General features: G+C 42.7%; 1 protein-coding gene across 2 annotated transcripts in view; it reads right to left on the bottom strand.

Annotated features, from left to right (window-relative positions):
* Nucleotides 1-14,261, bottom strand: part of asic1b (acid-sensing (proton-gated) ion channel 1b) — an 857,627-nt gene that overhangs the window by 275,019 nt on the left and 568,347 nt on the right. The window contains exon 1 of one of the 2 annotated variants that reach the window (XM_073071027.1): nt 8,697-9,296. The exons of the other annotated variant lie outside the window; for it this stretch is intronic. Within the exon in view, the coding sequence (XP_072927128.1) occupies nt 8,697-9,296 (600 nt within the window). Of the gene's footprint in view, nt 1-8,696; nt 9,297-14,261 lie in introns of those variants that run through there. 2 annotated transcript variants of the gene reach the window in all.

The raw sequence follows: 14,261 nt of genomic DNA, 5'->3' as shown, positions 1-14,261 counted from the left end.
TTTCTTACCTTAAACCTCCAATGAATTCTTCCTGCACTGCAGCCTGGTCCGAGGTGGTGGGGTTTACTTGCATTGCCACTTGTCCACACTACGATAGAGTACCCATTATCTATAGGAGGAGAATGAGAGCCACTTGTTCCTCAATTGCTCCAAGAACATGCCAGAGGCTGTGCACGACCACATGCTGCCACAATAACTGAGCTACAATAAACAAAAGGACACAATGTCCCCTACACCATTCTCTTTCACGTGCCCATTCCCCTACCACCCACTACACGAGAAGTAATTTACATTAGATGTTGCCTCATCTGAAATTGCCTCCAAGGTGCCCTATTGCAGCATTTCTGCTGGTGCCAGTCAAATACCAGGCAATGGAAAATGGCACAAAGCCTTTGGGGTCATCCAGAAGAAAAAGCATCCAGCCTCAAAGTAATTATTTGATGGGGGAATTAGGAGACCATGACATGCCAATTCTTTCATCCTTTTTGTCCAGAAGAACATGCAAAAACACCAAGGAATAACAACTTCTCTTGACATAGCCAGGAAATACACTCAGGGGCCACTTCATTGGGTAGCTCCTAAAGTGGCTACTGAGTGCATGTTCATGGTCTTCTGCTGCTGTAGCCCATCCACTTCAAGGTTCAATGTGTTGTACATTCAGAGATGCTCTTCTGCACACCACTGTTGTAACGTGGTTATCTGAGTTACGGTAGTCTTCCTGTCAGCTTGAAACAGTTTGGTTAGTCTGCTCTGACCCTTCTCATTAATGAGGTGCTTTCACCCACAGAAATGCTTACTGGATGTTTTTTGTACCAACTCTGTAAACTCTAGAGACTTGTGTGTGAAAAATCCCAGGAAAACAGCAGTTTGAGATACTCAAACCACCCTGTATGGCAACAACAATCATTCTACAGTCAAAGTCATTTAGATCACATTTCTTCAAATCTAATTTAATCTAATCAAAACAAATCTCTTCAACTCTACAAATCTCTGGTGAGACCGCACTTGGAGTATTGTGTTCAATTCTGGTCACCTCATTATAGGAAGGATGTGGAAGCTATGGAGAGGGTGCAGAGGAGATTTACCAGGATGTTGCCTGGTTTGGAGAACAAGTCATATGAAGCAAGGTTAGCAGAGCTGGGACTTTTCTCTTTGGAGCGTAGAAGAATGAGAGGGGACTTGATAGAGGTCTACAAGATTATGAGAGGCATAGATAGGGTGAATAGTCGGTATCTGTTTCCTAGGGCACCAATAGCAAACACCAGAGGGCATATGTACAAAATTAAGGGAGGGAAGTTTAGGGGAGACATTAGGGGTAAGTTTTTTTCTTTTACACAGAGGGTTGTGAGTGCCTGGAATGACTTGCCAGGGATGGTGGTGGAGGCTAAAACATTAGGGGTATTTAAGAGCCTCTTGGACAGGCACATGGATGAAAGAAAAATGGAGGGTTATGGGGTAGTGTGGGTTTAGTACTTTTTTTAAAAAAAAGGATTATATGGGTCAGCAGAACATGGAGGGCTGAAGGGCCTGTACTGTGCTGTAGTGTTCTATGGTTCTTCCCCATTCTGAGGTTTGATCTAATTGACAACTGAACCTCCTGACTATGTTGGCATGCTTTTCCATTAAGTTGCTGCCAAATGATTGGCCAATTAGGTATCTGCATTAACTTGCTAATGTACTTAATAAATTGGCAAACAAGTTTATTTCCTTTAGAATGGAATCGGTACTTAACCAGATCGTCACTAACCAGATCTGCCACAAGCACTCATGGGTGACAACAAGCCAATATTACTTGTCAGCAATATATTCTGCAGGCTGGCAGCATGTTTTCAGTTGAGACAGGCCTACTGCTTTTTATAGCAACCAAGTGTAGCGGAGCTCACAGCTGTTCAAGCAACAAGGGAAAACTTCATTAAACAAAGTAACACTGGTAGCTGATGGGTGGGGAGGGGTGAAAAACAACAAGGCAGGATGGAGAAACGTACATGAGAAACAGGAAACTTAAAGGAGGAAGTCATATCAAAGATTTACGCTTCATCCTTGGAAGAAGGTGAGCATCCTCTGAAGGAGAGATCACAGTCAAAGTATGGCACAACACAGAAAGGCTATTTGGCCCATGTAAGCACTTTCAAAGAGCTATCCAATGTAGATTGACACTAGAATTTAGAAGAAAAAAAAGATGATTGCATTGAGACAAAAAAATTCTGATGGGGATCAACAAGATGGATGCCGAGGAGACGAGATTTCAGATTCTGGAATCTGGAGCGACACACAAAAGTAAAATGAACTCAGTGGGTCAGGCAGCATCTGTGGTGAGGGGCGGGGAAGGGTTTGAAGGAATTGCTGACATTTTGAGTTGAGGCACTTCACCTGGAAGGATGAATGATCTTAACCCAAAACATCAACTGTCCATTTCCCACCACAGACGCTGCCTGAACTGCTGAGTTCCTCCAGCTTTTTGGATGGATGCCAAGAAGCTCTTTCCTCTGGCTGGATAATCCAGACAAGGGAGCTGTCCCAAGATATGGGGAGCGGGGGTGGGGGTGTCAGATATTTAAAATTGAGCTGAGAAATTTCTTCTCTCAAAGGGTCCTGAATCTTTGGGATTCTCTATCCCTTAGGGTATAGATGCACGATCACTGAAATATTTTGTGGACAATAAAAGGGAGCGAAAATGATGGGGATCAGGCAGGACAGTGATATTGAAAGGCTCATCCTGTGCCTCAAGGGACTGTATGCCTTCCCTGCTTCTAATTCCGAAGTGTAACCATCCTGAGTGTCCTCTCCTCTGCTGAAGCTATTTGTACCGAATATTGTTTTTATTAGACAGTGATTTTGTAGTAAAGTGGTTTGATTTGAACTGAATGCCCAATCATGTGCTTATACTTTGTATCGTAAAAGCATCTATTCTTATAGATTGAGAAAAAGTAACATTCATATTTCTCAAGTGCCAGGCAATTACCAGCTCCAACAAATCCAACCAGCTTCCTTTCTATGGCATAGCCATCAGTAAGAGTCCCATCCTAAACATCCTGGAGGTCACCATTAGCCAGAAACTTGACTGAACCAGCCACATAAATACAAAGGAGTGTGATAGAGTACTCTTCAACGGCATGGGAGAAACTGCAACAGCATTCATAAAGCTAGACAACTTGACTAGAGTCTTATCCACCATCGTGAACTGTCATTCCCTCCAGCACTCAGGCAGAACGGCTGCAGTGTACACTAAGTTTCCTTAAGACCAAATGACATAGGAGCCCAATTAAGCCATTTGGCCCAGAGACTGCTCTGCCATTTGATCAAAACTGACTTATTTTCCCTCAAACCCATTCGCTTGCTCATAACCTTTAATGCTGTTACTAATCAAGAATCTCCGCTTTAAATATACCCAGCATCTTGGCTTCCACAGCCATCTGTAGCAATGACCTCCACAGATTCATCATGCTCTGGCTAAAGAGATTCCTCCTTACCTCTCTTCTAAAGGGATGTCCATGTATCCTGAGGTTGTACCCTCTAGTCCTAGACTCCCCCACTATCAGCATCCTGGGTGTGCGGGGGGGGGGGGGGGGAAGAAATGGTGGCTATTGTGGCTGGAGGTAGTACCATGTAAAAAAAAACACCAAGGTTACTCTGTCAACAGCTGCCAGCCTGTGACCTGTACCAACTAGAAGGGCAGGAGCAGTAAAACCCTGGCCTGGAAATGTGTTGTTACTTTTTGATCATCTTAAGGTCTAAATTCTGGAACTCTCTACCTAATGGCACTGCCAGTTATTCCTTAAAATAAATTCAGTACTTCAAGGAAGCAACTCAGCACCACCCCAAGGATGAACAGGAATGGACAATAAATTCCAGATTCCCCAGATATATGGGCATCCTATTAACAGTTAAAGCAGCTGCAGGATTTCAAAGGTGCCATTATAGGAGGTGGCAAAATGTTTGTTATGTGAGACTGGAGCTTAACAGGTGATACGCTGTCAGCAAATTCCTTAGTGGTTACCAATATGACAAGAAGTGGTCAGCACAGTGAAAGCATCACAACTTATGATTCGCACGAGTACTTTTTATACAAAAATGTGATGATCGAGTTGTTCTTCCAGTTAGAATTAGCAAGTTGCAACTAATAGAACCCAGCTCACAGGTTCCAGCCACCTCACGGATGTCAGAGAACAACACAAGCCCGAAGAGATCAGCTCCCTGCGTGGCTCCAATGTTGGTGATTCCCATCACTTGAGTCCTTATTCTATTCTTAGACAATCATAAGAAGTTGGGCTGTGCTTATATATTGGTAGTTTACACACCCAGCATATCCCTGGGCTCCACAGAAACAGTTCAGGTGCCCCCAGAGCAAATGTTCAGTCACAAGATTAAATCCCCTTCCTTGTGACCAAAGATAAATTCCCTTCCTTGTGACCAAGATAAAAACCAGGAATAACTCATGACAAATTCTCACCCCACCAAATTCTCGATACCCCATTAATAGGAACTTTTGCACCCATGATATTTCCAAGCAGAAGGCATGACATTTTAAGGTAGTAATGAGTAATGCCTCAAATTTCTCAGCTCGGCTGTAGTACCTCAGCCAGTCAAGTCTATTGTCATTTAACTATATACATGTATACAGTGAAACGAGACAATGTTTCTCCGAACCAGGGTGTAAAGCACAAGTTATTGTGTATGTAAGGATGAAATGTACAGATAAATTACACATAAATGTGCATGACTTAAATACTATAAGGTACAGAACAGATTAACTGGTGACACTTTGAATGGGATGTGTCAGGGAGTTCAGAAGCCTAATGGCCTGAGGGAAGAAGCTGTTTCCCATCCTGACTGTTCCTGTTTTTAAATGCATCGGAGTCTCCTGCCTGATGGTAGAAAATCAAAGATGCTTGATGGATGGGTGGGATCCTTGATAATACGCAGCGCTCCTGATAGATGGATAGTAGGGAGAGCCCTATGATCCTCTCAACCATTCTCACAGTCCTCTGTAGGGACTTCGGGTCGAATGCTGCTATTGAAACTGACCATACATCCAGGTAGTCACAAAAATAAAGATGATTAGCTATCGGCATAACAAATTCTCAGAGGAGCAAAGCAAATAGAGAGATCATTGTAACAGTTAAAAGTTAAAGAATGGGGACTAATGGCGTGCAAACAAAAAATTTCCATAGCATCATTCATGTCCTTTTCAGAATATCCCAAAATAATTTTCAAGTTTATTCACCGTTAATTAGGAAATATGGTCCGTTTGCACAGGGCAAGCTCTCACAACTGCAAGGTAATAACAACTACAATATTGGTTGCGAGCAAGTCATTACCAGAGATACAGGGAAACTCCCCTGCTTGCGTTCAAAAATTAAACCATGGGATCTTTTACCATTAACTCTGAAGAGTTTGTAGTTTGCCTGGTCTGAAAAGGCAGCCACAGCCCCTCAGCACTGCACTAGAGAATCAACCTGGACTATGAGCTCAAATCTTCAAAGTATTGATCTCATGACCTTTTCACTCAGAACAAGCTACTGACTAAAAGGAATATGTTTGCACATCTATTGCTTCCCATACCATCAGATCAGTCACCTAGGATAAGTCACAAATAAGCAGAAGTTCAAATGAGCAGTAGTCATCTGGCCCTGGTGATCAGCTGAGCTAAAGAAATTGAAAGAGTTTAATTGGGACAAAGCAGGCAGGCACTCTAGAGGGACCCAATGATCAAAAGCTCTGCCTCACATAATCAATGCTGACACTCCAGTGCCACGCTGCTGGAGATGACATTTATACTGGAGCTCTTAACCCAAGGCTCCCTCGGCTCTCTCAAGTCATATAACATGGCACTATTTGAAAGAACTTTAAAAGATGCAGATGCTGGAAATCTGAAACAAAAATAGCATATGCTAGAAGCCCTCAGCAGGTTAGGCAGCATCTATGAAAAAAAGGAACAGTCAACATTTCAAGTCTGTGAGCCGTTCGCTCTCCCAGTTCTGACGAAGGCTCACAGACCAGAAATATTAACCGTTTCTCTCTCCACCAGACCCACTGAATATTTCTGGTATTTGCTGTTTTCAAGTGTTAGAGGTGTCCCTAAACTGCCCTCAGGCCAATTATTTTCCACACGCAGTCAAAATATTAAAACAGGCCACTTTAGAGCAGGGGTTCCCAACCTGGGGTCCATGGATCCCGCCCTTAATGGTATCAGTCCTGGCATAAGAAAGGTTGGGACCCTCTGCTTCAGAGCCATAACACAATACAGCACAGAAACAGGTCCTTCAGCCCAACTCGTCCATGTGCACCAAGATGCTTGTCTAGTCCTGTTTGTCTGTGTTTGGCCCATATGCAACTAAGCTTTTCCTATCTACGTATCTATCCAAGTGTTTTTTAAATGTTATTGTACTTGACTCAAATACTCTCACTATTGCAATGTGGGATCTTGCAGTTCACAAATCAGCTGTTGTGGGGATCAGAGGAAAACCTAGTTATTAAGAACCCACTGAGCTGTAGTACAGGGGCACCTGCCATCCACCTGACTCAAAACTTGTTTTTGAAAATAAGTTGAAATTACATCCCAATAGAAGGGAATCTCAGTTTGTCAAATTAGAGGGGGGAATGGGAGGTAATAAATTTAAGAGGGTCACTATTTCTTTTTTAAAGTTCATTATATAAATGAAGTGGGGAAGGGTAAAAACCCGTCACATTTCACAACAAAAATTTATCATGTCTCCGTTGACTCTCACCAATTTTTACAGATGCATCATAGAAAGCATTCTATCCAGATACATCACAACTTGGTAGGGCAATTGCTTCGCCCAAGACCACAAGAGATTGCAGAGAGTTGTGAACACAGTCGAATCCATCGCTCACAACAAAAATTTATCATGTCTCCGTTGACTCTCACCAATTTTTACAGATGCATCATAGAAAGCATTCTATCCAGATACATCACAACTTGGTAGGGCAATTGCTTCGCCCAAGACCACAAGAGATTGCAGAGAGTTGTGAACACAGTCGAATCCATCGCACAAGCCAACCACCCTTCCACTGCTATCTACACTTCCAGCTGCCTTGGGAAAGCGACCATTGTAATCAAAGACCATTCACGCCTACTCTTTATCTCCACCTCCCCAGGCAGAAGATACAAAAGCTTGAAAACATGCATCACCAGGCTAAAAGACAACGACCCACTGAACAATGGATAATTCTTCTCATACAATGAATTTTTGATCTGCCCATCTACTGCATTGTTGCCCTTGCACTTTATTTGTCTACCTGCAGCACACTCTGTGACTGGAACACTATATTCTGCATTTTGTTTTCGCTTTTACCATCTCGACGTACTTGCGTATGGTGTGATCTGTCTGGATGGTACATAAACAAAAGCTTCACACTATATGTACAGGTGGCAACAATAAACTAATTACCAAAAGTTTGGGAGGCTCTGTAAGTTATGCTCACGCCTCAAGAAGAGGCGACAAGTCAGACAGGAGTGCAAGAGGCTGCAGAGTGCAGTGGAATCAGACAAGTCCATCTCTTCCCACCATTGACAATATTTACAGCAGGCACTGCATTGATCAAGAATCCCCACCATCCAGGCCATGGCATCCTCTCACAGCTGCCATCAGGCAAGAGGTTCAGGAACCTGAAGTCCCACACCAACAGGTTTGGGAACAGCTACTTTCCCACAACCATCAGGTTCTTGAACTGACCTGCACCACCCTAGCCATACCTCAGCAATGGAACACTCCGGGCAACCACTTGTACTTCCACAGACTTGTCTCAGACCATGTTGGTTTTTGCACTAACGTCAAGTTTATTGTCATGTGCACAAGTACGGTGAGGTAGAGGTAAAATGGACAAGTTTGCTTGTAGCAGCATCACACTCACAAAAGTACAGACAACACAGAGGGCAGAAGTACCATACAGTGAACAAGTTTATGGCACAAAAGCAAAGACAACTGAAATTCATGGTGGTGCAAGAGGTGATTGCCTAATGTGTTGTTTGTGCAGCATCCCCCCTCCACCAACTTGTTTAATTTATGCACAAAATATGTATGTTCTGTGTGTTGTCTATGTAGCAGGGATGCTGTTGAAAATAGCAGGCTGGTTGCATCTTGGTCTGATACGGCAATTCAAATGTGTGCAAGAAGCTGCTGTGTAGTAGACTGAGCCCAATACATCACTGGCACATCCCTCCCCACCATCTTCATGAGGTGTTGCTTCAAGAAAGCAATATCTATCATAAAGCACACCCAACAGCTATGCCATTTTCTCAGCGCTACCATCAGGCAGGAACTACATAAGCCTGAAGTCCCACACCACCAGGTTCAAGAACAGCTACTTTCCTACGAACATTTGTTTCTTGAATAGACCCACACAACTTTAATCACTATCTTAGTATGCAACACAATAATACTTCGAATACTTTGTACTGAAAGAACCTTGCCTTTCTTTTAATTGTGTTTTCTTCTATAATTCATGTTTTCATGTGAATGTTGTGTTGATGCTATGTGCCTATAATGATGCTGCAAGATTTTTATTGTACATATGCATATATATATATATACTTGTGCACATAACAATAAACTGAACTTTCATTGCACCTGTATCTCACTGGACATGTGCACATGACAACAGACTAAAAGTGACAGCTCTAGAAGTCCCGGCCACGTCGGGAAATATCTCCCTCAGGTAAAACTCGACCTTACCACAGTAAAGTTTTCCGGGCCGCATGCTTGCGCGCGGTATTTGCATTCTTTTAGCATATCCTCCAGCCGATGGCTGGTCCTGTTGAACAGTTCGTACATGCTGAGCAGAGAGTTGTCGTTGTCGCCGGACTGGGCGAGTTGGAAGCCGACATCCATGTCTTTAGTGTAGCCTATGAGCGGGCCGATGCGCTCGAGGTCGGCATAAGTGATCTTGGAGCGCCTGAATCGGTTAAAGTTGCATAGGGTCACGGCCGGGAAGTACATGAAGTGACTGTCGATCTCGTCGAGAACCGTGATGTGATGGTACTCCAGGTAATACATGACTCGGTCCATCACTTGGTAGAGGAAAATAGCCAGGGAGGAGAGGAAGGCGCAGCCCCAGAGCACCTGGCGCACCCCGCAGCCTCCCTCCACGAAGATGTGGTTCATCCCGTGCAGGGTGGTGCTGCCCGCGAAGCTGACGGCGCTCGGTGGCTGCTCCCCCTCCTCCTCATCATCTTCCTCTTCTTCCTCGGAAAACTGCTCGAAACTCTGCTCTCTTTTCTTCTCCTCGTCCTCATCGGCCGCAAAGGAAATAGTACAAAATATCTGGACCGGCATTCTGAATGAAGCCACAGTTAAGGAGCTGTCGATTTTTTTTTTGTTTCAAACTAACAAAATCACAAAAAAAAATGTTTTATTTTCCCCCTGCGGCTTTGACGCGTGAAAATTCTGTAAGATTAACAAGAATGTATCGCAATGAGTTAAATGCAAAAATCATTTCATACTGGAAGAACTTAAAGACATTTGGATATTATTTCAAAGCCGCTCTTGTTGCACAATAGGTCCCAGTCAGCTCCACTGAAGAAGTACTGTGCTGTCTGTTGACGCTGCCTCAGAGAGTACTGGAGTCAAGATGATGAGCTGCCCAATCTACTTAATAATTCATAAGGAGCCCGTCCCAACCGACTGTGGGGAGGAGTTTTGTCAGTGGACTTGGCTCTGCTGCCTTCATCCAGCATTCAATTTGCAGCCCGAACTGAATGCCTGACGTACTCTCTTCCTAAACAGAGCTCTTTTACCTTCCTTCTATTGCAAGAGCAAATCAAATAAGCCCAGAAGTATTGGGGCGGGATGTGATGCTGGTAGTGGTGTAAAATGCACGAGTCTCTTGATCCCTTTTCCTTTCTTCCGAAAATAGCCTCGACCAAGAGTTCAATCTTCTTAATGAGTTAACATTTGAAAGGTGATGCATCAACCTCTCACAGCAATTGAGATTTATGACCAGTAATTGCTATCTGTTGACCAATTTGATGGACTCACGAGGGAGGGAGGGAATTGAGAGGGGAGAGGGAGCGGCGGTGAGCTGAGTAATGAGCACCCAAGTGCCAAGATTTAGGATACGAAGGAAACTTTATTGAAAGCAGCATTTGCAGAGATCGCTGGCAACAATTGAAGCCTACGTTTGATTTATATCCTGCTGTCAGCATCGATTACAAACTAGCATTCGCCAGGGGAGCCCGGTTTGCACAGGATTACAATCCAAAATCTGCTCGCAAACATGAGCACAGACTTGGTTTGAGAGTTAAACAGTAAAGTTCGAGTCGTGTTTTTAAGTGCACAAGAAATCTCATTAAATCCACTGGTAGCTAATAGGGGAGCGTTTATTCTTCCTATTCATCACACACCATCACCATTTCCAAACCTTTAAATGCACAACTCTCCAGGTGTCCTGTTTCCAATCAAAAATGAGAGGGCAATAAAACAGATACATCTGCATAGCATTCCCTGTAGAATGGAGATGCTATGTTCATTTGTCTTCAATGATGTACAGGTAACTCCTTGGGTATTGAACTTTCCTGTGGGAATAAACTACTCTCCATATAAATTCAGGGGCCACATTATTAGGAACCTCCTGCACCTAATAAAGTGCCCACTGGGTGTATGTTTGTGGTCTTCTGCTACCAGCTTGAACCAGTCTGGCCATTTTCCTCTGACCTCTCTCATTAACAAGATCATTAACAGAATTGCCACTCACTGGATGTTTTTTGTTTTTCACACCACTCTGTAAACTCTTAGAGACAGTTGTGTGCAAAAATCCTAGGAGATCAGCAGTTTCCAAGATATTCAAACCACCCCACCTAGCACTAACAATCATTCTACAGTCAAAGCCACTTAGGTCACATTTCATCCCCATTCTGCTGTTCAGTCTGAGCAACAGCTGAACCTCTTGACCATGGCTGTATGCTTTTAAGCACTGACTTGCTGCCCATGATTGGCTGATCATATATTTGCATTAACGAGCAACTGTACAGTGTACCTAATAAAGTGGCCACTGAGTGTGGAGGATAAAAACTGGCCTTCTGGCTAACCAGGGTACCTACCTGCACCTGTCTCACTTTCCTGTGTTTGATCTGTATCCCTGGAAACCCTTACCTAATAAAGTGGCCACTGAATGTATCTGTAATTCTAAGGGAATTCAGCTGTCCAAACCATTCCTTATCCCTCTGTATTTCCCAGCTCTAATCAGTGTGTGATCACTTATGTCCAACACTGTCACTAGTCTCCAACCCCCATCTCCAATATTTTCCCAACAAATTGAAATAATTTATTGTTAAATGCCCCAAAAATGTTCTTCTCGGATTGCTGCAGGATATTTTTGTTTAATTCTCTGAGCCTTCAGGTCAAACCTTAAGAGGAAATGGCAACCTCAATTTTTGCTCTTTGCATTGATCAACTTCATTCTCTGTGGTATATTCTATAACAGGCAGACCCTGCCACATTCATGCCATTGGAGAAATTGCACTGACAACATGACTGCCTCCCCCCTTTTTCCAGATGATAACATCCTTGACCCTGTCAAATTCAACCACGTGTTGATGGCCCCTTGAGATTTCTTTTTTATTGTCAAGAGTCAGAATGAATGTGATTTCATGCAGTTAATGCAAATAGTATTGATGTTTCTACTGTTGTAGTGGGCTGCAGGAAGAGGAACTGGATGAGCAATGCATAGCCACCATTTGCTGGAATCTGTAACTGCTCAGTAGAGGAATGGAGCTCGCAGTGATGCTGTAAGCAAATAGCCTGAAGCAGCACGGGGCTACAGGTGATGATGATCCACTTGCCTGCTTGTCTCTTTGGGATCAAACCAGAGCTATGCGGGAAAGGAAACGCAAATACAAATATCTGATCTTAATGGAATGGAAACATTTTCCTCAACTCTAACGACAATTAGAAAAATAAGGAAAATAAGGGTTATAGTTGGGTTCAATAATGCACTACAGTGTCCTAATGTCTTTGGGTAACAAGGAATCAGTTTCTGACTGATACATTAAATTAATACCAGCTAATAGCCTGTCTATGTAAAGTTCCACACAACTCTGTTGCCACCCAATCAATATCTCCTATTCCCCATTTCCCCTTGTGTTTATCCAGCTTTCCCTTAAATGGTGTCAGTGTTATTCACCATGTGGGAGAAAATTCCACTTTCTCAACATTTTTTAATTTGTTCATTCTCAGAATGTGGACATTACTGACAGCACCAACATTTATTGTCCATCAATAATTGTTCCCAAATTGAGATGGAAGTTAACAGTTAACCACATTGGTGGTCTGGAATAGATTATAGTCCACACCAGCTAAGGAAAACAGAATTCCTTCTCCAGTTCTCTCCAGGATTGCCTGTATTTTTGGCTATGTTATAATTAATGACCCCAAGCTGTGGTCTCCCTCACAACTGGAAATATCTTTGATGTGTCTACTCTACAGAACTGCTTCACAATCTCAAAGATCTTTTAGTCTCCTTTCAACCTTATCTTCTCCAGGGAAAAGAGCTCCAGCCTGTTTAGTCTTTCCTGACAATGTTAACCTCTCAGTGCTGGTGTCAGTTGAGCAAATGTATTGTGCATCATTTCAACAGCCGTTTTTGACTGTTTGTTTCTAATGCATGCATCTCCAATCCCATTTTCCCTCTGTCCCAATACAGTAAAGTATTTGCTCAGCTGTTATTGAAGCGTGAACTCGATAGCAAGAATAAATAAGATCACAAGTCCAGATAGAGAAGAGCGAAATGGGGTTCAACAATATTTGGTCATCCATCCACTACCCAATTTGACTGAATAATTCACAGTTTGACCAGAAGAATATAGGAAAAAGAAAGGAGAACTCATTCATTCAAGCCCTCATGTCTGCTCTTTACTAAGTGTCGATTCTTGTTCCCACCTGATTCCCATATTTTTTGTTTTCCAATGTGCCCAAGAATCTATTGATCACTGACTCAATAACAGGGCATCCATTGCACTCTGGAGTATATAATTCTGAAGATTAATAAGAGTTAACAAATCAATAAATAAATTTCTAAATCAGCTTAGTCCTAAATAGTCAATCTTTTATCTTGAGCTATTACCCTCTAGCTCTAGATTCGCCAATCATGGAGTACAGCTGCTCTTTATCCATCCAGTCAAGTTCTTGTAGAATGTTAACAATCTGAACAAGAATACTTCTTCTTAATCCATTGGGTTATGGTGGTTAAGTTACTGCACAAACATCTAGAGCAGAGTTTCCCAACCTGGGATCCATAGACCCCTCGCTTAATGGCATTGGTCCATGGCATAAAAAAGATTGGGAATCCCTGATCTAGAGTCCTGGACCATTGTTCCAGAGATGTGATGGAGAATTTAAACAAAAATAATTAAATAAATTTGGAATCATTTAAAAAAAACTTAATCTCAATAATGGGGTAAGCAAAAAGAAACATACTGGACTGTTATAAAACTCATCTGTTTAATTAATTTCCTTCAAAAAAAACACCTGTCCTCTATCTGATCTGGGCCATAAGTGATTCCTGAAATTCCAATGTGGTTGATTCATAACTGCATCTATACTTCAGGGGTATTTGGGGATGGGCAATGCCGTTGACGACCACATTCCATGAATGAAGTGTCACTAGCTAGATTTGGGTGCAGATACTTATGCTGGATCAACAGTCAAACAGCTCAGTCTCACTCAATGTTCAGGCACATGGATGTATCTGTCACTGGGTGGATATTGGAGAAATGAGCAGTAGAGTATCCACACAAAATGCTGGAGGAACTCAGCAGGTTAGGCACCATCTATAGAGAGGAATAAACAGTCGACGTTTCATGCTAAGACCCTTCATCCAACCCAAAACATCGATTCTTTATTCCTCTCCAAAGATGCTGCCTAATCTGCAGCATCTCTTGTGATTATAATACTGAATCCAGCGAGGGCAGAAAATACATAAAATTCTTATTGGACTGGACAGGGTAAATGTAGAATGATTTTTTGTGGAATCAAGTCCTGATGTAGGGTTTTGACCCAGAAAGTCAGCAATTTATTTCCTCCCAGAGATGCTGCTCAATCTACTGAGTTCCTCCATCAGATTATTTATTGCATGAAATGACAATTCCCCAGGCTGGTGTCTAGAACCAGGGATCCCCCTCTCTAAATAAGCCACTGGCCATTCAGGACAGAAATGAGAAGAAACTTTTTCAAGTTCAAGAGCCACGAGGTAATGCTGCAGCTTTATAAAACCCTGATTAGACCACACTTGGAGTATTGTGTTCA

Source organism: Hemitrygon akajei, chromosome 18 (assembly GCF_048418815.1).
Source record: "Hemitrygon akajei chromosome 18, sHemAka1.3, whole genome shotgun sequence".
Classification (NCBI taxonomy): Eukaryota; Metazoa; Chordata; class Chondrichthyes; order Myliobatiformes; family Dasyatidae; genus Hemitrygon; species Hemitrygon akajei.
This window is presented reverse-complemented; position numbering and strand designations above follow the sequence as displayed.